Here is a 21,562-nt window from a genome sequence, read left to right on the forward strand (position 1 = left end):
GATGGGAGGGTGGACCTGGGAGGAATAGGACCCAAATGGGATCAGGATTCGTGTATGAAATTCCCAAACAATTAGTAAAAACATTATGTTGCCGGGGGAGGGGAAGAATGTATTTCTCCTCTGAAAATTTTCATTATAAAACACCCTGGTCTCTTAGGACTTAGGCCTAGAATTCAGTTTTCCAAATGTTCTCTGCTCATGCTCTTGGTGGCTTAGAGACTTTCCTTCTAGAACATACTCTTTTGTTTTTGGCTGCGATCACACAAGGCAAGGTCTTGGGTACCTGTTAATGGAAATTTCTGTAGAAAGGGTAGTTGATATTTTCATGATGTCACCATGGATACATCAATAATAAACGTTCCCAATACTGACAGATGAATAATTTTTTAAATGTTTTTACAGATTTATGAGTGTTTGCCTGCATTTATTACAAGCACCATGTGACTGCAGTGCATGATGAGGCCTGAAGGGGGCGACAGATCCCACGGCACGGGAGTTACAGAGGGTTCTCAGCTGCCACCTGAGTCCCCAGCTTACCACTGCTGAGCCCTCTCTCCAGCACCTCAAAGGTAATTTTAACACAGTATTTGCCAGCGTCGTCATCACTTGTCATGGGGGGGTGGGGGAGCCGGATCTCGCAAGTTTAGATAACTTTAGCATTTTCAGGAGATTTAGCAAATTCCAGAAACTAAAGAAGAACTTAAATGTTGTGCACACATCAACTTTACCATTTCAGTTCTTGGGGCTAAAACTTCTTTCCGGTAATAATTTTTGCATAATTTTTTTTGAATTTTCAAAATTGCCCAAAGACAATAAAGATCATTGTCTTAAGTTACTGACAATAGCCCAACAGTAGCTATTTAGAATTCCCTCAAGTAAACTATTTTTAAGTTCAGCCCCCAAGTGTTTAACCAATCCCGGTACCAAACCTTCGCGCGCAACTGCGCCTGCGAAGGAGTTGGTCCTCATAGGCTTCCGTAGTTTTTCTTAGTCACTTCCGCTTCTGACGGGGTCGTTTTTGGTGGATGCACTTCCGGCGGTGGCGGCTCGGACGACTGGAGAAAGATGGTGAGTGACTAAGGGATTCGGCGGGTGGTCGCGGGCACCGAAGGCGGGAGGACGAGACGACGCGGCCCACGCTTGGGCCCCTCGACGGACGTGGGGCGGGGCGGGGCGGAGCGCTGCGTGCTCCCCAGTGGACACGGGCGGAACGGACGGCGCCCCGCGGAATCCCGGGGATGGACCTGCTGGGAGCCGAGCGGGGCAGCCTGGCCGACGCCGGGTGGCAGTGACTGAACCCCGGAACCAGCGTCGAATTAACCCGCCGACGACTCGGTGCTCTCCCGTTTGGTTTGTCGAGCCGGAGTCCGGTCTAGGCGGTGAGGGTAACGGGCGAGCACGGTTGACGACGTCGCCGCCTCCATGGCGCTTCCATTCTAGTGGAGAGAGACAGTAAACACGTCGGGGAGCAGGATCGGGCAGGGCCGGGCCAGCCAGCGGTGTGGGCTGTGTTGTGAGAAGTGGCTGTTTTTTGGGGGTGTCAGCGAAGGACCCCCGAGGGTGTGAAATCTGAGTCGAAGCCTAGATTGAGGGAGTAGGGGAGTTATCCGTGCTAATATCTAAGCGAAGCAGGGGCCGGGCAGAAGGATCAGAAGATGCCAAGAACTTGAGACAGCCTTGAGGTCAGCCTGAGCTGCAAAGGCCAGAACACACAAAGGTCCTGAAAAGTATTCTGAACGTGCGACGGACATTTTTCCGTAGTTATTTTTTAAAACAGCCCCGTTTTAGTGAGGAAACTGAAATGCAGTCAAGTGGCCATTGGTGGAACACAGGTCCTGTCTTTTCTAGAGCAGTTAAGAAACACCCTAGAGTGATTTCTGCCTTTCTATCTAACAAGCTTTGTGACAATGTGCAAGTCCTTTAACCTCTCTGGACCTTAGTCTCTTTATATGGGGAAAGGGTTAAGAGCACTTGCTGCACTTCCAGAGGACCCAGGTTCTGTCCCCAGAACCCGTGCCAGGATGCTCACAACCGCCAGTAACCCCAGCTCCAGGAAATCTAACACCATCTTCTGGTATGCTGGGACCCCCCCCCCAACACACACACAACCACTTTTAAGAAATCTTGTTAAAATCAAATGAGATAATAATCCAAGAATGCTTAGTGCTCTGCCCAGCATATTTAGCTGAGCTTTATTAAAGGTGCAGCTCTTCTTTGAGACTGAGAGACATGTAAGATGTCCCAGAGGTGAGGAAACTGTCATCCGCTGGAGCCGGACTGGAAAGGTTTGAGGTGAGCCTGGGACTGCTAGGTGTAGCCAGGTAGACGAAGGCTAGGCATGCTGAGCTAAGGACAGTACAGAGCCACTGGTGGCTTTGAGGAGGACTGACAGATTAGCTGATTGCTGCCGGTTGGTTTTGCTTTCATGGGCTTTCGGGAGGCCCATCACCCAGCTCCCAAATAAATCACACTCGGGCACTTATTCTTGGTTCTGAATGTCTGCCCAGCCTTAGCTTGCATTCTTTGTTTTGTTTTAGTTTGTTTGCTTTCCAGCTTTTCTTAACTTAAATTATCCCATCTGTCTTTCGCCTCAGGGCTTTTATGTTTCTCTATTCCTGTATACCTTTTCTTTTCTTCTTACTCCGTGGCTGGTCCCTGAAGTCCTGTTTTCTCTCTCTTTCCCAGATCTTTCTCTCACCCAGATTTCTCATATTTATCCTCTCTGCCTGCCAGCCCCTCCTGTTCCTCTCTCCTGCCTCGCTAAAGGCCATTCAGCTCTTTATTAGACCATCAGGTGTTTTAGACAGGCACAGTAACACAGCTTCACAGAGTTAAACAAATGCAACATAAACAAAACACCTCAATAATATTCCCCCACAAACTGATTATTTTCAAGGGTACTAGCTCTCTCTTGGGAGGCTGCAGAAGGCATGAACAGGAAGAGAATGGGCGTGGGGTGGGGAGAGAGAAGTATGAGGAATGCAGCCAGGCTTTGGACCAACACCCGTGAAGCCACAGTGGCAGTTAGACTCCTGACCCAGTAGTCTATCACTAGAACTTAATTCCTAGAAGTGCTAAGGGCATATTTGCTGTATTCATCTTCAGCAGGAGGGGAAGGGGCTATTGTCATCCACTTAAGGACACCAAAGCTCAGTGGAGAAACCTGACTTAACCACAGCCACAGTCTGTAGTGATGGGGCCAGAATTCAGATTCCACAGACAACGCTTTCAGGCTTGGACCTACCTGTCTTGGGATTGTGTTGAATTAATGGCCGTGAAGGAAAAATAGCTAGCACAGAGTTAGGCCCGTAATAGATATCTCCCAGGCGCTGGTCGCCCAGTCATGAGCAAAGTTCCCTAGAAAACAAGTTGAAGGCTCTGACTTGTACATCCTATTTCAGCAGAACTGTTTCCCAGAGTCTCTTTTCAGCCCTTAACTACAGTCAGAGTAAAACACAAAGATTTAAGAACCTTGAGTGTGGTGGGATATGTTTGACATTAATTCTACTCAGTAACCCTGTGTCTTGATAATGAAACTGCCAGTTTATTAGTTAGCAGTGCCTGCCTAGGGTTGGTTGGGGCCTGAATAGCTTCTTTGGTCAGTAACTTCATTGTTACTCATCTTTAAAACACCACCATTGGCTGATGAGATGACATTTGACGTTAAGCCTGACAACTGGAGTTTTATCTCTGGGACCCACAAGTCCTCTGGCTTCCACATGTGTGCTCTGGCATGCACACATGCACCCACATGTGCACTGACATTTAAAGTACCTCAGTTTGAGTCATTGCCCTGTGTTAAGCAGTTTTCAAATCAGAAATCCCAGTGAGCTTTTCATAAGTTAAGTAACGCCTTCAGGTGAGAGCTTTTCAGGTGGGGAAGAGAAACTTGTGTAGAAGCCAGGTTGTCGTGACCGGAGCACGGTAGTTGCTGTTGAAAGTCTTCTGGAGAGATAAGTGGCTGTGGAGTATGTGCGACAGCTTTCCTGAAGTCTGAGATGGAGTTTATATTAGAGAATGTCCTGGTTCAGAGGAGTGGTCCCTGACTGTCAGCCTCCTTAGTGACAGCCACATCATAGAATGGTTCTCGGTTCTGAGAGTTGGGTTATTTGCAGAATCTCTCCACACTGAGGGCATACCTGGGCTGCAAGGCACGTGGGTTTCCAAGTGTCACAGTGGGGAGTGCTGTGTTTTAGAATCATAGTAGCCGTAGGGTTCTTATGAAGTGATTGTATTCTGAATTTCTGTTTTCTTCTCTTTTTCTAAACAGGGTCAGAGTCAGAGTGGTGGCCATGGTCCTGGGGGTGGCAAGAAGGATGACAAGGTAAGTAAGAAGATACTTACGTGATCTGATCACGCTGTGGCCGCCGCCATTAGGTCTCAGTGAGTTCTAGAGCCACAAACTTTAAAAATCAAAGTGATGTGGTAGTTATTTCAATAACCCAGAATACAGATGGAGCAGCTGCTTCCTGTTTTTGAGAAGCATATTAGCCTGAGGTAATGGTTTCTAAAGTGTGAACATCGTGGAAGGTTTACAGTAGATTGCCTGAGTGTGAGAAGGGCCTCACCTGCGTGTGTAACAGGCTGGGTGTGAGAAGGGCCTCACCTGTGTGTGTAACAGGCTGGGTGTGAGAAGGGCCTCACCGTACTCAGACTTCAGGCAGGTAACTCAGTGCTGACCTCTCTCTACTTCTGGAAAACTTCTGAGTCTCTGCCATCTCTCTAAAGAGATCACATTTGCTCAGTGCAGCTAAACCTTGGAGTGCAAGAATGTGTGATCTGCTTTTTAAAAGACAGTGATTTTACAGAGTCAGCGGGTTGTGTTCATACATGTCACAGTAATCAAAGAGGCCATCAGTGTAAGGAATGGGGGTGACAGGGATTGGAGGGATGAAAGAGAAAGGGGAAATAATATAATTTATTTTTTTAAAGTATTAATAAAAAGGACAATTATTTTAAATATCCTAAAAGATGGCAACATTTTTACCCCTAGAAATAGATGGTAATGATACAGAAATAAATGTGCATTTTATGATTTCCATGTGACTTCTTTTTCCTATTCTTCTAAAAACTCAAGGACAAGAAAAAGAAATATGAACCTCCTGTCCCAACTAGAGTGGGGAAAAAGAAGAAGAAAACAAAGGGACCAGATGCTGCCAGCAAACTGCCACTGGGTAAGGACCTTGTCCCCTGCTCTCTTCCCAGCTCCCAGGAAACTACTCTGCATGTCACGTGGACATAAAGGGGAGGTAGGAAGTCTCAGGAGACTGAAGCATTAGTGTGGGCTATTTAACCCCATTCTACTTAGCTCATGTGGTGCCTTCCACTACATTGGTGTACAAGTTATAGTTTTTCTTAAAATGCAATATTATATGAGTTTGTCTCATGCTAAGAGATCCCATTCACAGTGCACTGTGGTGCATGCCTTTAATCCTAACATTCAGGAGGCAGAGACAAGCGGATAAAGGTCACTGAGGTCCAGACCAGCCAGGGCTACATAGAGACCCTTTTTCAAAAAAAAAAAAGAAAGAAAGAAAGAAAGAAAGAAAGAAAGAAAGAAAGAAAGAAAGAAAGAAAGAAAGAAAGAAATTCCATTCACTGTCTTTAAATAGCCAGCCCCACTGAGGTATTAAAAATGTAAATCATTTGTTGCTTTGTTAAATTTTATTATTTTACAGGGGGCACACGCACATGCTGCAGTGTGCGTGTAAAGGTCAAAGGACAACTTTTGGGAGTTGGTTCTCTCCTGTCACTTTTCTGGGGGTGGAACTGAGGTCATTGGGCCTCACAGCAAGTGCCTTTACCCAGAGCCTTTATCTCAATGGCCCTGTCTGCTGTGAGACATGGTCTCAGTTGTGCTGTCCTTAGGCTCACGACCCCCTTGCCTAGCTTCCTGGGGACTGGGATTAACTGTGCCCCACAGTTTAAAGTACAAATCCAGGCCCGGAAACATTTTCATTCTGTAAAATGAAGTGTTTCAATATCGAAATTTGGGTCATGTCTGAACTTATGTTTACTCTTTATTAGTTTGGGGTTTTTTTCTTTTTTTAAGATTTGTGTGTATGAGTGTTTTGTGTGCCTGTGTATATGTGCACTGTGTGTGTGCCAAGCACTGTGTGAGCTGCCATATGGACACTCAGAACTGAGCCCAGGTCCTCTGGAAAAGCAGCAAATGCTCCTAACTGCTAGCCATCTTTTCATCTCCTTTATCACAGAGTGTGTGTACATGTGTGTGCATGCATGCACACTCAGACGCAGTTGTGAGCATGTGGAGGTCACAGCACAGCTGACAGGACTCAGTTCTGTCCTTCCACTGTGAGTCTGAGGGACAGAGTCGGGTCCTCAGGCTTAGCAGCAAGCACTCTAACCACTGAGCCATGCTGCCAGCCCTGCACTTCAGGTCCTTACTGGCTTTCTGATGAGATAAAGTAAAACTTGGTTGTCAGTTTTTAGGTTCCTTAAATTAAGCCCTATGTTTTAATTCCAGTAACGCCTCACACTCAGTGCCGCCTGAAGCTGCTGAAGTTGGAGAGAATAAAAGACTATCTTCTCATGGAGGAAGAGTTCATCAGAAATCAGGAGCAGATGAAACCGTTGGAAGAAAAGCAAGAGGTGAGTGAAGAAGTTTCCATGACTGTCTTCTATACCACATGAGTACGATTTAGAGGGCAGCAGGCGGGATTCACGTAGTTGAACAGGCAGGCCTCTTACTGGCTAGCTTTTAAAAGCATCAGTGGCTCTGGGCCAGGGAGGTGGCACAGCAGGTAAGAGCACTGGCTGTGCACCCTGGAAACCAGGTTACCCTTGCGAAGAGGCAAAAGTCCAGGAGAAGCGGCATCTGTAGTCCTGGCACCCTACAGCAAGCTAGGCAGCAGAGGCTAGAGAACCACCCAGAGCCCTCTGGGGCCATGTGCGCGCACACAGATGCACATCCACAGAACAGGAACGAATCCATGAAGAAGCAAGCTCTGCTGCTTTGTGACTAGCAGACAAACGGATCACCTGCCCTGAGAGCTAATGTGCTTTTCCTTCCTGGTTTACTATGTAGGAGGAAAGATCAAAAGTGGATGATCTCAGGGGTACTCCCATGTCTGTAGGAACCTTGGAAGAGATCATTGATGATAATCACGCCATTGTGTCCACATCTGTGGGCTCAGAACACTACGTCAGCATCCTGTCATTTGTGGACAAGGATCTGCTGGAGCCAGGCTGTTCAGTCCTGCTCAACCACAAGGTGAGTTGCTGGTCTTTAAGGAAACCCAGAAGAGTATGTTCTTCCTCTTAGACCTGGCTGTTTGTCCCAGAAGTAGATCACCAGGAGAGAAAGACAGTCTGACTGCTACTGCTTGTCATAAACAGGGTGAAGGGACCTCCTGATCACATGGTACGCCTTGATCCTTTGCAGGTGCATGCCGTGATAGGGGTGCTAATGGATGACACAGATCCCCTGGTCACAGTGATGAAGGTGGAAAAGGCCCCCCAGGAGACCTATGCCGATATTGGGGGCCTGGACAACCAAATCCAGGAAATTAAGGTATGGCAGGGACCAGCTCTGGGTTTCCAGACTTCTTGGTTTCTTATAGCTGTCATGTCTAGGATGCTTTGGAGTTGTTTTGCATATTTGTTTTTCTTGATTGACTCATTCCAGCTGTGAATCTATGATTTCTGTACTGTTAGGAACTGACGTCACAGTAAACTGATAGTCCTGCAGCATTTTAACACTTTGCATATTCAGTGTTGTTTTGTGTGAGGGTGTGATGTTCCTAGGTGTGCTGACATGTGCTGTTGTATAGAGGTGTGTGTACTTACACAGGCTTGCACAGGTACTGGCACCTAGGACAAAATCCTGTGCCTGTGTGGTCTTGGAACCTGGGGAGAGGTGGTTATCCCGTGACTGTGGGCCAGCTCTCTGCTTGCTTTCCCTAGGGAGGTCAGTCAGGGCTCCACAGATGTCCACTGCTGACCTCTCAAATAGCTGAGCTAAGCACATAATGTAATAATACCCTAGGTGGGAACAGCCGTCAGGATGTCTTTCCAGGTTCTAGCTGTAATTTAATCGAAAAGGGTGAGTTTTAACTTTCTTCAGTCTTAGCTTTGCTCCAGAATGACTTAAATAATGCTTAAGGCTAACTTCTGGAAAAGAAAAATGGAAACAGCATGGCTCAGAAGGGAGGCAATAAAACCTTCAATGAGATGCATTCCTTCTCAGCGTGCCTAGCCCAAGTGGCAGTCAGGTGCGTTCCTTATAGGAGCCCTGCTTATTTTTGTGGAAAGCAAGATTTTTTCATGTCAAATCGTGCTAATAACTTCAGTTAGACTTTGATTTTTACCAAATGTTTCTTCTCTTTAGGAATCTGTGGAGCTTCCTCTTACCCATCCTGAGTATTATGAGGAGATGGGAATAAAGCCCCCTAAGGGGGTCATTCTCTATGGTCCGCCAGGAACAGGTATGCCATGCTAGACACTAGACACATCACTGGCGAGATAGAGGACACCACAGTTCCTTAGTTTAACTCTGCGGCTGGGGGGGGAGGAGTTGGAACATGCTGAATACCACAGGTTCTGGCCAGCAAACCAGTACCACCCCTTACACACAACATAAACAAGTTCTCAGCCTTGATTGATCATGCTCGTCCTGGCCTCAAAGGCATGCACACATTGGAACATGGCCAAACATCAGACCTGCAGTGGAGATGGCACTCAGTTATTCCAGGGTGTTTGGATCAGGTCTATGTATACTGGTGCAGCAGTACTAAGTATTTGTTGGATGATGATAAGTGTGCATACACATTTAATTCGTTGCAGTCAGTTGTCCTAAGCTGTGGAGACCAATACTTAGCAGTTGGTTACTCTACACATTATTAGAGCAAGAGTGGTCATTTGTTGAGAACTGGCGTTGAGTTCTAACTGACCCTTGTTAACAACTACCAAGGGACTGAGAGGTCCCTTCCCCAGAAGCCTGAAGCTGCAAGACGCCACTCTGCTTCATCTCATGACAAGGTAAAGCTACAGAGAGGCCGATGGTGAGCCCAGGGCCACAGAGCATTGAGCTGGTGCAGGGCTGCAGCTGCAGTGCTGACCCACCAGCATGTAATGGTGAGATGTGGACACTGCGGTCATGAGTGGGCAGGCTGGGGGGGAGGAGGTGGAGGGTGTTGGTGATTCGCTGTAACCTGGCAGGTTTCCTTGGCTGCTTTTGGACACTAAGATCTCATCCTCTCGAAAGGCCCTACCCTGTATGTACTGTCCTGTTTGGGACTTCTCACCTGCCATTCTCCCCATGACCAAGGAGCGCATCATCACCACATGTTGTCACAAAGCCTGGCCCTCAGTCATTGTCCAGAATTGTACCAGTTCTGCCTCAGCACCCTGAGCCAACAGCCAGCCCTCCTCACTCACTTTCAAAAGGCCACGGTCTCAACAGCTCTACAAGCCTTGAACTGAGCACTCTGGTGACTGGTCTTGGGACCACATTGCTTAGAGCTCCCAAAGTGGATTCAGTGTACACAGTCAACCAAGGTTGAGAACTCATGTGTGTGTGTGTGTGTGTGTGTGTGTGTGTGTGTGTGTGTGTGTGTGTGTGTGACCTGAAAGAAAACTAGCAGGGACTAGAAACACTGGAAGCACTATTTGAAATCCATCGAGGACCTGTCCCCCTCCCCCCTCCTTGGGAAAGACATACCACAGACCTCACATCTGTGGGCTCCACTGACTGGTCTTCCAGTATTTTGGCCACTCACAAGCTCCCCCAGTACCGCCTTGCTGTGGCCTGTGCTGGAAGCTGCTTTGTGTCCCAGGGTCAGGCCTAGGATTCCCAGAATATTTTATCACTGATGGTTTCATCGGAGTTTATTTGGTCTTTAATACTGGGTTGGATGGGTCAAGTTTTTTTTGTTTGTTTATTTGTTTTGACATAGGGCCTCATAAAGGCCAAGCTGGCTTTGAAGTCACTGTATGGCTCAGGATGACATTCAACTTCTAATCCTGCCTCTACCTCCCAAATGCCAGATTCTAGGCCTTTACCACCATGTCTGGTTGTTAAATTTATATACAACTTAGAAGGGACCCAGGAAAAAGCTCCCCTTCAGAAAAAAACAGACTGTTAAATTGCTAGTGCAGAGCTGTTCCTTCTGTAGGTAATTATCGTGATTGTTTAGGGCCATGGCTCTCAGCTTTCCTAGTGCTGCAACCCTTAATGCAGTTCCTCGTGTTGTGATGACCCCCAACCATAAAACTATTTTGTTCCTATGTCATATCTTTAATTTTGCTACTGTTAAGAATTGTAATGTAAACATGTGCTATGCAGGACAGCCAGTGTGTGACCCATGGCGAGCCACTGCTTTAGTGGTGTACAGATAACCTAGTAGGGCACAGAAACGCTCGGTGATAAAGGTTCCTGCTGCACAAGCCTGGCAGCCTGAGTGTGGTCATCAGAACCCGTATGAAGGTGGAAGAAGGGATGGCCTCAGTAAAGCTGTCCTCCCTCCACATGTGCTCGATGGCACATGCTCCACACACGCACAACACACACAGTTTAAATGTAAAAAAATAACCAAGTAAAAGGTATTTGCTGACATTATCATGACTTTCAGGAGAGTTCAAAGTAGTCACAGTATGTAGTAAGATTGGGAGAGCAGAGCACCAGACAGCTGCTGGGGTGTGTGTCTGTCCATTAGGGTGAGGGTTCTTAGCAGCACTTACATGGCTTTCTCCTTTGCTCTACTCTTTTTTTCTAAAATAGGTAAAACGTTACTGGCCAAAGCCGTAGCTAACCAAACCTCAGCCACTTTCTTGAGAGTGGTTGGCTCAGAGCTTATTCAGAAGTACCTAGGCGACGGGCCCAAGCTCGTCCGGGAGCTGTTCCGAGTTGCTGAAGAACATGCACCATCCATTGTGTTTATTGATGAAATTGATGCCATTGGGACCAAAAGGTAAACTTGCTTGAACTGTTGAGATGAACAGTGCTAGGCCTTCCTGTATACTTTGCTCTCTGACCTCCATGGGCCTAAACACCCACCCAGGCAGTGTCTGGAAACCACCGTGTCATGGCACATGGATGGAGCCAGTGCCATCCAGACTCCAGGGACTTGCTATAATAATGGTAGTCTCTGCCCTCCAGTTAGTAGGTTGGGCCAACAGGGAGACAGGAAAAACGGTGGCAGTTGAGGCTGTGCAGATACATGATCTGTAATAGTTGAAAAGTGTCTTCATCTGTGCTGCTGCAAACAAAACACCCGGCAGGGGGAGTTAAAAAGGCAAAAGCTTGTTTCCCCTCTGTTCTGGGCCGTGACGTCTAAAACCAGGATCTAACATCAGTGTCTGCTCACGGCTGCTTCTGTCTGGGATTATGCTTGTCCTCAGTCTTCCAACATTGAACACAACAGCGGAGAAAAGGGGCCTGTGCCGGCTCCCGCCAGCCCTTTCAGAAGGCATTAACCACTCATCCATTGCAGTGGCCATTGTTAGATGTAAACTTTAGAGGAAAGTCCTGACCAAAGCATGGGTGCCGATGCTGTTTTGCCAGAGTGATAGGGAGTGGCCTTCGGGCCGAGAAAAGAACATTGAGTTCCATGCTACATGTTCACTGTACCTGATCTTGTAACAGAATGGCTGGGTCTTCAATTCTCTTTTTTCCAAAGATATGATTCAAACTCTGGAGGTGAGAGAGAAATTCAGCGGACAATGTTGGAGCTGCTGAACCAGCTGGATGGATTTGATTCACGGGGAGATGTAAAAGTCATCATGGCCACAAACCGAATAGAAACTTTGGATCCAGCCCTTATCAGACCAGGTCAAATTTTGCTGTTTTTTTTTTTTTTTCCCTTGTGGAAAATTAATGGGTTTGTGATTGAAATGTGCTTTGGGGGTGGGGGGTGTTATACCATGGTACACCATAATTTACGAAAAACACGTCTCCTTGATTGGAGAGATAGCCTAATCAGAAAAATGCCTGACGATCAACAGGAGGGCCTGAATTTGGTCTGCAGAACCACATGTAAAGGTGGATGGTTTGCAACTGTGACCCCCACGCTGGGGAGGTAGAGACAGATAGTGGGCTCACTGGCCAGCCTCCTTGCCTAGCAAGCTGCTTTTGGCAAGCTCCAAGTGAGAGCCCCTAATCTCAGAAAACAAGTGATAGGTGCCCGAAGTCGTCCTCTCCCCATGGACGCACGAGTTCAAGTCTCTCTCCTGGAGATCCTGGCTAGGAGGGGGATGCTCTGCAGCCTGGCCCTTCGCAGTCTAGGTTTGCACTGTTCATGTTTTCCTTCCCAGACTCGAGCACTTGCTTTCATCCCTAAAGAGTCCTAGGCGTAGCTTATCTTTACATCCAGGGGGCACTGGAAGCCATGTGTGCTGTTAGCTTTTGTAATGTTTCTAAGGTAGGGCACTAATGCCATTCGAGATGTCCCTGTTTATTCCTGAAGGTATCAAATTGGGGTTCAAGTGGGGTGAATTCAGATGCAGTTGTTCAGGAAGCATAGGAGTAAATGTTGGGGTATCACTCCCACATCATCACCTGATGCCTGTGGGGTGGGCTGAGGCCTGATGGGAGCCAAGTCTGGGTCTGGATGGAAGCCGCTGAAAGCTCTGTACCTGCAGGCCGCATTGACAGGAAGATCGAGTTCCCCCTGCCTGACGAGAAGACCAAGAAGCGGATCTTTCAGATTCACACAAGCAGGATGACCCTGGCTGATGACGTAACCTTGGATGACTTGATCATGGCAAAGGATGACCTGTCTGGGGCCGACATTAAGGTGAGTACCTGGGTAGGCTTGCTTCTGGGAATTGGCCTGGTAGGAAGGACTGCAAACTCTAGGGGTGGATGCCTAACTTTTACTATCACAGCCATTTGTGGGTTTAATACTGCATCCAAATGGAAGATGTGCTTTTTATTAGAAGCCATTTAATACATTCCTCCATGAAGTAAATGATCCCACCCCTGTGAACTCACAAGAATCAGTCACTAACATTAAGCTTACCACCCACTGTACCAGGCCTGAGTGACCTGATCTTTTAAGTGAGACGTTTCCTTTAGTCCTGTCAGGGAAGTGCACGCTGGGAAAGGTCACCCCAGAGCTGCAGAGGGTCCCCCACATTGTGTTCTTACTCCCACCTTGTATTGATGGACTACTTGATTTTACCTGTTGATTTTGTTGCCAAAAAAAAAAAAGGCCGGGAGGTGGTGGCGCGCGCCTTTAATCCCAGCACTCAGGAGGCAGAGGCAGGTGGATCTCTGGGAGTTCGACGCCAGCCTGGTCTACAAGAGCTAGTTCCGGGACAGGCACCAAAGTTACAGAGAAACCCTGTCTCGCAAAACAAAACAAAACAAAGTAAATATGAGTTAATAGCGGTTTTCCTGCTGCCCAGTCGTTCTGTCAAGGCCTGTGAGCAATGAATGTGGGGCAGAGTGTGCTCCTCTGTGGGTGCCTTGGTCAGGTAGAAGAGGCACACAAGTGCTTTTCTGGGCCAGTGCCTACACCGAGGGCATTAGCATCGGTCCTGCAGAAGTAGGGTAAATAGCTTAGTTTAGTGGGGTTTTTTTTTTTCATTAAAAAATGCTTTTTAATTGTACTACATGAACTTTTATTAAAGTTTTTCAAGCATTCAGAAAAGTTGTGACACCAGCATGTGTATGCCTATATGCCCACCACCTAAATCTACATGGCTGACCTTTCCCATCCTCATACACAGCCACTTTTTGGTTGAACCATGTAAATAATCTGATGGCCATTTCCACAACAACTTTCAGTGCCAGGATTGTGGAATTCTCACTTTGCTAGTTTGTTTGTTTAGGAATTGGGGGGGGGGAGTTTTGTTTTTTAAATTTTTAGTTATGTGGGGGAGGAATGTGCACAGGAGCATAGGTACTGCAGAGGCTACAAAAGGGCATCCGAGTACGGGGAGTTACAGTCGTGGGCCCAGAGTGGGTACCAAACTCAGTCCTCTGCAAGAGCAGCATGCACTCTTAACTCCTAAGCCATCTCCCCAGTGCCCGGGATTGTCTTAATGTATGCGTTACAAGGGCTCTTGTTTGACATTTTGGCAAGAAAACACATTAGGATGATTACTGTTCGCCAGCATAGCTAATGGGAATGTGTTTCACTGTAAGTAAATGAAATAGACACACACGCTACTCCCTGCCTTTGGCGGGTCACTTTCTCCACCTCCTAGAAGTACCTTTAATGAAAGTGAAGCTACGAGGATTTACCAAACCACAACAGCTGTCAGAACCTGAGCCACAGCTCAGAACCCCAGGTCCCTGGGCCAGTAGACTCCCTTAAAATCTTCCCAGTTTATACATCTCAGATTCTTTTAGAAATTATGATGCATGAGACATTTAAAAAAATAACCTGTTCCCAAATGAGCAACTTGTGTTTAGTCTGTCTTATACTTTATTTCAAAATATGTCTCTGGATTCCAAAAGATAAAAATAAGCGTTTCAGGCTAACATACTGTTCTTCTTTGACTTGGTTTAGTTTGGTTTGGTTTTTTGAGACAGGGTTTCTCTGTGTAGCCCTGGCTGTCCTGGAACTGGATCAGACTGACCTGGGATTAAGGCCTTGATGCCCATCATGCCTGGCTCCTACTCTTCTTTCTTTCAGGCAATCTGTACAGAAGCTGGCCTGATGGCCCTGCGGGAACGCAGAATGAAAGTTACAAATGAAGACTTCAAAAAATCTAAAGAGAATGTTCTTTATAAAAAACAAGAAGGCACCCCTGAGGGGCTGTATCTCTAGCGACCCACAGTTCCTTCAGGGAAGTTAGTGAGTTCCCCGTACCCCCTGGGGAGGATGGGAAGCTGCCCAAGGAATCCATTTCCCAGTGAGTTTGCTAGTAGACAGCCTGTCTGGAAGGATGCTGTGCAGGGTGCCCACCAGGTGTCTCTGTGTGTGGTCAGTCATCGTGTTGTGCTCTCTGCTCCCAATAAAGGGTTGTCTGGTTTGCTTTCTACTGCTGTGCCGAAGACCATGACCAAAACAACCTGGGGGTGGGGGCAGGAGTTTATTTCATCTCAAGCTTACAGTCCAGATGGCAAGTCAGGAACCTGGAGACAGGACCTGAAACAAGCCCTGGAGGAGGCTGCTCCCTGGCTCGGTCTGCTTGCTTCTAGACCCAGGACCACCTGCCTAGGGATGGTACCACTCATTATGGGCTGGGCCCTCCCACATAAATTGTTTATGAAGAAAATGCCCATGCCAGGTGGTGATGGCACAAATGTCCTCCCAGAACTTGGGGAGCAGGGGCAGGCGGATCTCTGTGAGTTTGAGGCCAGCCTGCTCTACAGAGCGAGTTCCAGGACAGGTTCCAAAGCTAAGCAGAGACACCCTGTCTCAAAAAATCAAAAAAAGAAAGGAAGAAAATACCCAACAGATTTGCTTGTAGTCCAGTCTGATGGAGGGGAGGCATTTCCTTGGTTGAAGTTCTGTCTTCCGAATGATTCTAGCATCTGTCAGGTTGACAGGAGTCGTCAGCATCAGCAACACTTCACAGCTGTCTGGCTGCACACCTGTAGCTCCCTGCAGCAGAGGGGGGATCCTGCACTAGGGAAGCTTATTGGCAACCACAGCCCTGCCCCCCACTTCATGTCTCCAAAGCCAGTGCCAGGACTAGTAAAGGCTATGTTAATGTGGCTGTGTTCTCAGAGACCGCTTTGCTCTCTGGACTGCAGGGCTCCACAGTGGGCAATACATGTTCCCATGAAGCTGAGGAGCTCTAAAAGAAATAATCAGTGAATGATCTAAGCCCGTTGGTGCCTGCCTTGGTTCCAGGTTCAGAAACCATAGCACGTCGTATTTTCTTTCTTAACAGACGGTTCCTCAAAGCCATCAGGTGGCAGGTGGCCTGTGCAGAGAAGACGTATTCCTTTTCTGAAGCCACCATGCCTTAGTTTAAACTACACAAATTATCTCAGTTTACAGGTCAAAAGGCCACTCAGAAAGCTATAACCTTGGTATCCACTGCACTCTTTTCTGGAAGCTCAAGTGGTGAACCAGTTGCCTTGAGGTCCAAGAATTCAGCTCCTTGTAGCCGCTGGCAGAGGCCAGCACGTGCTGTCACTCGAGGACCTTTTGCAGCTTGTAGAGGCCTCTTACTCCAGTACCCCAGGCCTCTCCATCTTCCTGCGGCTATCCCCCTTGGACTTTCAGACCATACTGGGCCTGCTCAGATAACCCACTTTATTTGGTATTCTTGATTTTGTTTTAAACACAGGGTTTCTTTGTGTAGCCAGACCAGACTGGCCTTGAACTCAGAGAACCACCTGCCTCTGCCTCCTGAGTGCCTGCACCTACACTGCCCAGCTATTTGAAATTGTTTATTTTTGTTAAGAACTTGGAGCCCAGGCTGGATCTGAACTTGTGTTGGCCAGGTTGGCATTAAATTCTCAATGATCCTCTGCCTATGAGACACTACACAGCAGCAAAATTTAGCACTGAGGATGCCACCTGGCGAGAGTGTGGAAGACCAAGACTGGAAAAGCTGTGCTACAGAGCTCTCCGTACAGCTTAAAATAAAAAAAAAAAGTGAACTAGAAGCAGCTGTGGTCATAGTTCAGCCTGCTCTAGCTTCCTGCAGAGGGTGGTGGTACCCTGCCTGCTGAGCACATGGGCACCTGGATTCTGATAGAAGGCAAATTCTGAGCAGTGCCAGGCAAACCCAAAGGCCCTTGTAAACGTTACTGGTCACCAGAGCAAGACAGGAAACACTTAACCATCTACCGTGCTGGATGGTTACCAGCCCAGGGAAAGCGGGAGGAGGTCTCAATGTCAAATAGCCAGGCCTGTGGCTGGGGTCAGAGGCCTAACCCAGGATCATAAACACATGCTGTGCGACAGGCCAGTGTCGACTGAACGGGGTTGAGCAGAAGGAATAAGAAGCTGCACACATCTCAACCATAAAAGGTTTATCATTGGCCTGGCTCCATCTGTACATGGTTGATCACATATATAATATGTATAAAACAGTAAGTCCAAACCCCACCCAAACAGTGGAGAAAGCCCTTGCACAGCGGGGGCTCTCCTGGGCCCCACTGTCCTCGCTCGCTCTGTTCTACGGAGGTTGACTAGTCCTCCAGCAGTAGCTCCAGCTCCTCCAGGGGCAGGCGTACACGAAGCTCCTTCTCAGTCATCACATCCAGGATCTCCTGCAGCTCATCTGGGAAGTACTCCATGGCATCCATGTACAGCACCTAGCAGCAGAGAAAGACCAACACTGGCCATAAGCATGGAACAAAGTCAAGGAGGGTCCCAGCGAGTCCCTGCCCCGCTCAGCATGTCCAGAGGAAACCACAAATGGCAGCAGATACAGAGTGAAGCCCTCACTGTACGTGGCTAGCAGGGTTGGCAGCACTACAGCTCACCCTGTTTGGTTTCCCAACAGCTCGTCATCTGGGCACTGCAGGAGAATGTTGGGAAAGCAGCTAACCCCATGGAGCCCCATCTCAGGACACTGTCACTAGGAAAAGCCTTTGGGTTACAGCACTGCCCTGCAAGGCCATACCCTAACACCTCTGGGCAGAGGCCCGCAGGAAGGTCCGTGAGAAGCTGAAGACAGCCCTGTGTTTAAATTGAAAGCTTACCTTTGCCCAGGGACAGCTCTGGAGGGCCTTGTAGAACACACCTTTGCTTCTCTCCTTGTTTCCTAAGGAAACCTAAGTTAGGGAGAGAGATGGTTTAAGGTGGGTAGTGGAGGCAGGGAGGCTGAGGCTACAGTGCAGTCTGCACCTGCCCTCAGATACCAAAGCTGGTCTGTGTGGGCTGACACCATCTTGACAACCGTGGGATGGCTCCCAGGTGCCAGAGAATGCTCTAGGCCACGGCTGTGTTGGATCATTCAACACTGCTAACTTCTGAAGCCTTGTGTCTAGGTGTTGGTGACAGTGTTTAGGACGAGACAGGTCCATGAGGTGAGGCTGATGACTTCATAAGCATGGAAAATGATCTGCCATTTTGTGAAAATTACCTTCAGAGAGAAATAACCAGGACTCCTGGGTAATACATCATTTCTCTGAAAGGCCTTCAAGACAAGAACGATGGCACATCCACATAGGGAGGCTGAGGCAGGAGGATGACATCCTAAACCAGCCTGGACTAAGTAAGAAGACTAAAGTAAAACAATAAATCAAGATTCAAAGGCAAATTTGCCCACTGCTTATTAAAAGTTTCTGTCAGAGCCTAGAGGCCACTCTGCCTTAGAGGTAGCCTGATGTTGGCCTCTCTACAGCTCTCATCTACGCTGCTCTACTGGATCTCCTGGAACTGGTGTGTGTGTGTGTGTGTGTGTACTAAGTGGAAGCCTTTGTTTTTTTCTTTTATTGGAAGAAGAAAATGATGTTGTTACTGCACTTTCTCAGTCATGGACAGCTAATCCTGAACCCCAGTAAGCCCAGGCACAAGGAAGCTAGCCTCACAAATAGTAACTCTCTCTGGTATTTTCTTCCTAAGTCACCACAGGAAGCTGCCTTCCCAGATCAGGTGTGGTAGGACCCAGAGTCAGGAGAGCCTGCCTTCCATGATGTCAAACTCTAAGGCGTGGCCTTGCATGTACCTGCCCCTCTTAGAACAGTTTCTCCTGGACGCTACCCGCATCTTCTGACCCTACCTTCTTCATGTCCACTGAGTCCTTGCTCATAGAAACATGCTAGGGTCAGCCCGTCCTTCCCAGAGCTCCCTGTTACCCCACAGTATTGTACCTAGGAAACCATGTCTCTATAGGCAGACCAAGAACATCCCAGAGCACTTGCAGCCTCTGTGCAAACCAAAGGAAGTACAGCTAACAAAGAAGGGAGCTGCTCCAAAGCCACAGCCTTGACTAGTGAACACAGTCTTGCACCAAGCGTTCACTAAAGGAAGGGCTTACTACTGTAAATGTGGATGTTTTGCTGCTCAAAAACATCCTTTGAGGATGGGAGAGCCCTTCTCCAACATGCAGCTATCAAACGATCTCCTAGACCTGGAGGTCAGGACCCCAGCTTTAATGATGACCTGCCACCGACTGCAGCTGGCCTGTCGCCACACCAGTGCCTGTTTTCAGTTGGCTTTAAGTCACCAGTTCTGTGAGTCCCACAGCTGACTGTGTTATCAGTCTCCTACTAGTGTAGCTACAGACAGCACTTCTGATGTGTTGCCAAGTTACTGTTTAGGGGCTCGAAAGCCATTTTTTTTCTTCTTTTTTTTGGTTTTTCGAGACAGGGTTTCTCTGTGGTTTTGGAGCCTGTCCTGGAACTAGCTCTGTAGACCAGGCTGGTCTCAAACTCACAGAGCCTGTCTCTACCTCCTGAGTGCTAGAATTAAAGGTGCACACCACCGCCCGGCTCGAAAGCCATTTTTGGTACGGCCATGGCTCTTCATTACTAGTGTGACCTTGGACATCAGGAGGCCACACTTCCGCATATTGAGAACAGCATCCCGAGGAGAATGGTGAGGTCTGACTGCACAGTGCAGACAATGCATCACCTTTCCCATGCAGCATGTCCCCCGTGTTTCTTTACCCTGTGAATAGCCCGAATCCCCATCCTAGGGAGGCTGATTGGAAGTGTGCACCTCCCATTTCCTTGCTCAGTCTACTCAGTTGGTAATTTCTCTTTAGAAAAACTGTGGATGGGAAAAAATAGATGGACCTGGCTTGGCACACTACCCCTGTCTCTGAGTGTCTGAGTCATTCTGGTGCAGAGGAAGGAGAGCTTACACAGAGGCTTCACCTTCTAGCTCAGGAACCAGCACTCACACGAGGTCTGCTCTCCACAGGGGGCAGCTACCACCAGGCCAGCCAGGACCTTCTGCAGAAGCTAACTAGAGTTTAATAATCGCCTGCTTTGGCATTTTCGTACCTTCCAAGCTGATGTGTGCCTTCAGATGGTGGACACAACAGCTCTCAAAAAATAAAAAGACAAAGCCTTCAGGCTTTTGCGAAATTTGACCCTTACCTCAAAACACACGCATCTAACTACTATCTGTTTGCTCATGTCATTTTTTTTTTAATTTTTTTTTTAAAGATTTTTATTTATTATGTATAGTGTTCTGTCTGCATGTATGCCTGCTTGCCAGAAGAGGGCACCAGATCTCATTACAGATGGTTGTGAGCCACCATGTGGTTGCTGGGAATTGAACTCAGGACCTCAGGAAGAGAAATCAGTGTTCTTAACCTCTGAGCCATCTCTCCAGCCCTGCTCATGTCATTTTTAAGCCACTCACATAAACTGGAATCGCCCTCCCCAGATGTAAGAGCCGCCTCTCTCTAGTACTGCCTGTGTGACCTCCTGAGGTGAGACTGAGGCTCGGGAGGGGTTCATCCCCATGCAGTCTTCCTCTCCCACCAGCCTTGAAAATGAAGGCCTTTCTAAATGGCCTAAGACCTATGGACAGACAAGAGATTAACAGCAAACTACATGGAAGGTAAAGAGATTCTAATGGGGACAGCCCGGAAATGCCACAGCTGGTCACATAATGGCTGACTGGCAATCTACTCAGATGTCCTTCGCTGCTATGTAGGAACACAACCAGAGTCATGGACGAAACCGTCACTTTCTCAACACCAGCAGCTGGGCTCAAAGTGCTGATGTGCACAGAGTAACAGCTGGAACGTCCCTCAAACTGAGGCTGCCATCTGCCAACTTACGTAGGAAAACTTAGCTGCTGTCTGATTCAAGCAACAGTAGGCTTTGTTGTCCTCAATATTTCTGCAGGGGAAAACTAACAGACTGCATGTCTACACACCACCCAGAGGCCCCAGTATACAAACAAGCCTCCCTCCGGTGGCCTGTCACAGCAGTCTCTCCCAAACCCCCCACTTGCTGACCGCAACTTGTAATTGAGCTTTTTTGTCCTTTTTCCTGTAGTTAATTAGCAGAGTGCTAGGAGCCTACCCAGCTGCCTCGGGAACGGCCCGGCCATGTCACTGCTCTAATCAGTCCTTGCTTTACACAACCTCATCAAAGATACAGATTCCTTAAGGGCCAGACCTTTCAAGGCAACAGCAGCAAAGCTGGCTCGTTGCAGTCTCAGTAAAAATTCTGTCAACTGACCTTTCCCTTTGTTCATCTGAACACTGGGGACATGAAACTGGTGAATGCACAGGTGCCCCTGCTCACTCTAAAGCTCCTTCCTTGGCTTGGAAAGACTGAGGGAGACAGGCAAGTCAGGGAGAGGTCTGTCTAAAACCAGATTCTCCTGCTAGCTGCGCCAGGCTGCCAGGCAGTCAAATCAGGACGCACCACAAATACCATTTCTGCATATAACCCTCTGTTCCGCATGGAAGTCAGCCATAAACCTGGGCTTCTGGCTCTAAAGAAGTACTGTAAGTGTTGGGGACACAGTTCAGCTGGTAAAGTGATTCCTAGAACATTGTGTAAAAAAACAAAAAGAAAATGAGTGTGGTGCATAGACTTGTTAAACCAGCCCTGGGGCAGCAGAGACGGGGATCTGGGGCTCTCAGGCCAGCCAGCCTGGTCTATCTGACAAGTTCTAAACCAAGTGAAAGACCCTATTTCAATTTTAAAAAGGGGGGAGGGAGTGAATAGACCTGAGGAATGGCACCCAAGGCTAACATTTGGCCTCCACATGCA

The 21,562-nt window shown here is 47.9% G+C and overlaps 2 protein-coding genes across 2 annotated transcripts in view; one reads left to right on the forward strand and one right to left on the reverse strand.

The window, feature by feature from the left end:
* The first annotated feature begins 968 nt into the window (after positions 1-968).
* Psmc1 (proteasome 26S subunit, ATPase 1) lies at positions 969-14,952 on the forward strand. Its single transcript, XM_050151506.1, has 11 exons — positions 969-1,068; positions 4,271-4,324; positions 5,078-5,174; positions 6,488-6,612; positions 7,049-7,234; positions 7,406-7,534; positions 8,351-8,447; positions 10,742-10,931; positions 11,640-11,791; positions 12,601-12,755; positions 14,604-14,952. Exons 1-11 carry the CDS (start codon positions 1,066-1,068, stop codon positions 14,736-14,738), a joined length of 1,323 nt encoding a protein of 440 aa, XP_050007463.1. The 5' UTR covers positions 969-1,065; the 3' UTR covers positions 14,739-14,952.
* A 1,936-nt stretch (positions 14,953-16,888) lies between these two features.
* The window catches only part of Nrde2 (NRDE-2, necessary for RNA interference, domain containing), a 33,926-nt gene continuing 29,252 nt past the window's right edge, over positions 16,889-21,562 (reverse strand). The window contains exons 13-14 of the mRNA XM_050151504.1: positions 17,579-17,650; positions 16,889-17,188 (exon numbers count right to left, since the gene is read on the reverse strand). Coding sequence (XP_050007461.1) covers positions 17,063-17,188; positions 17,579-17,650 — 198 coding nt within the window. The 3' untranslated portion in view covers positions 16,889-17,062. The remainder of the gene's footprint in view (positions 17,189-17,578; positions 17,651-21,562) is intronic.

Source organism: Alexandromys fortis, unplaced genomic scaffold (genome assembly GCF_014885135.2).
Source record: "Alexandromys fortis isolate MF-2015 unplaced genomic scaffold, M_Fortis_MF-2015_v1.1 scaffold_63, whole genome shotgun sequence".
Taxonomy (NCBI): Eukaryota; Metazoa; Chordata; class Mammalia; order Rodentia; family Cricetidae; genus Alexandromys; species Alexandromys fortis.

What these genes read in the sequence shown, in the direction of transcription:
- Psmc1 (XM_050151506.1), top strand. An exon ending in GTGGCAAGAAGGATGACAAG is followed by an intron (nt 4,325 to 5,077) that starts GTAAGTAAGAAG and finishes TAAAAACTCAAG; the next exon opens with GACAAGAAAAAGAAATATGA. An exon ending in TCCAGCCCTTATCAGACCAG is followed by an intron (nt 11,792 to 12,600) that starts GTCAAATTTTGC and finishes CTGTACCTGCAG; the next exon opens with GCCGCATTGACAGGAAGATC.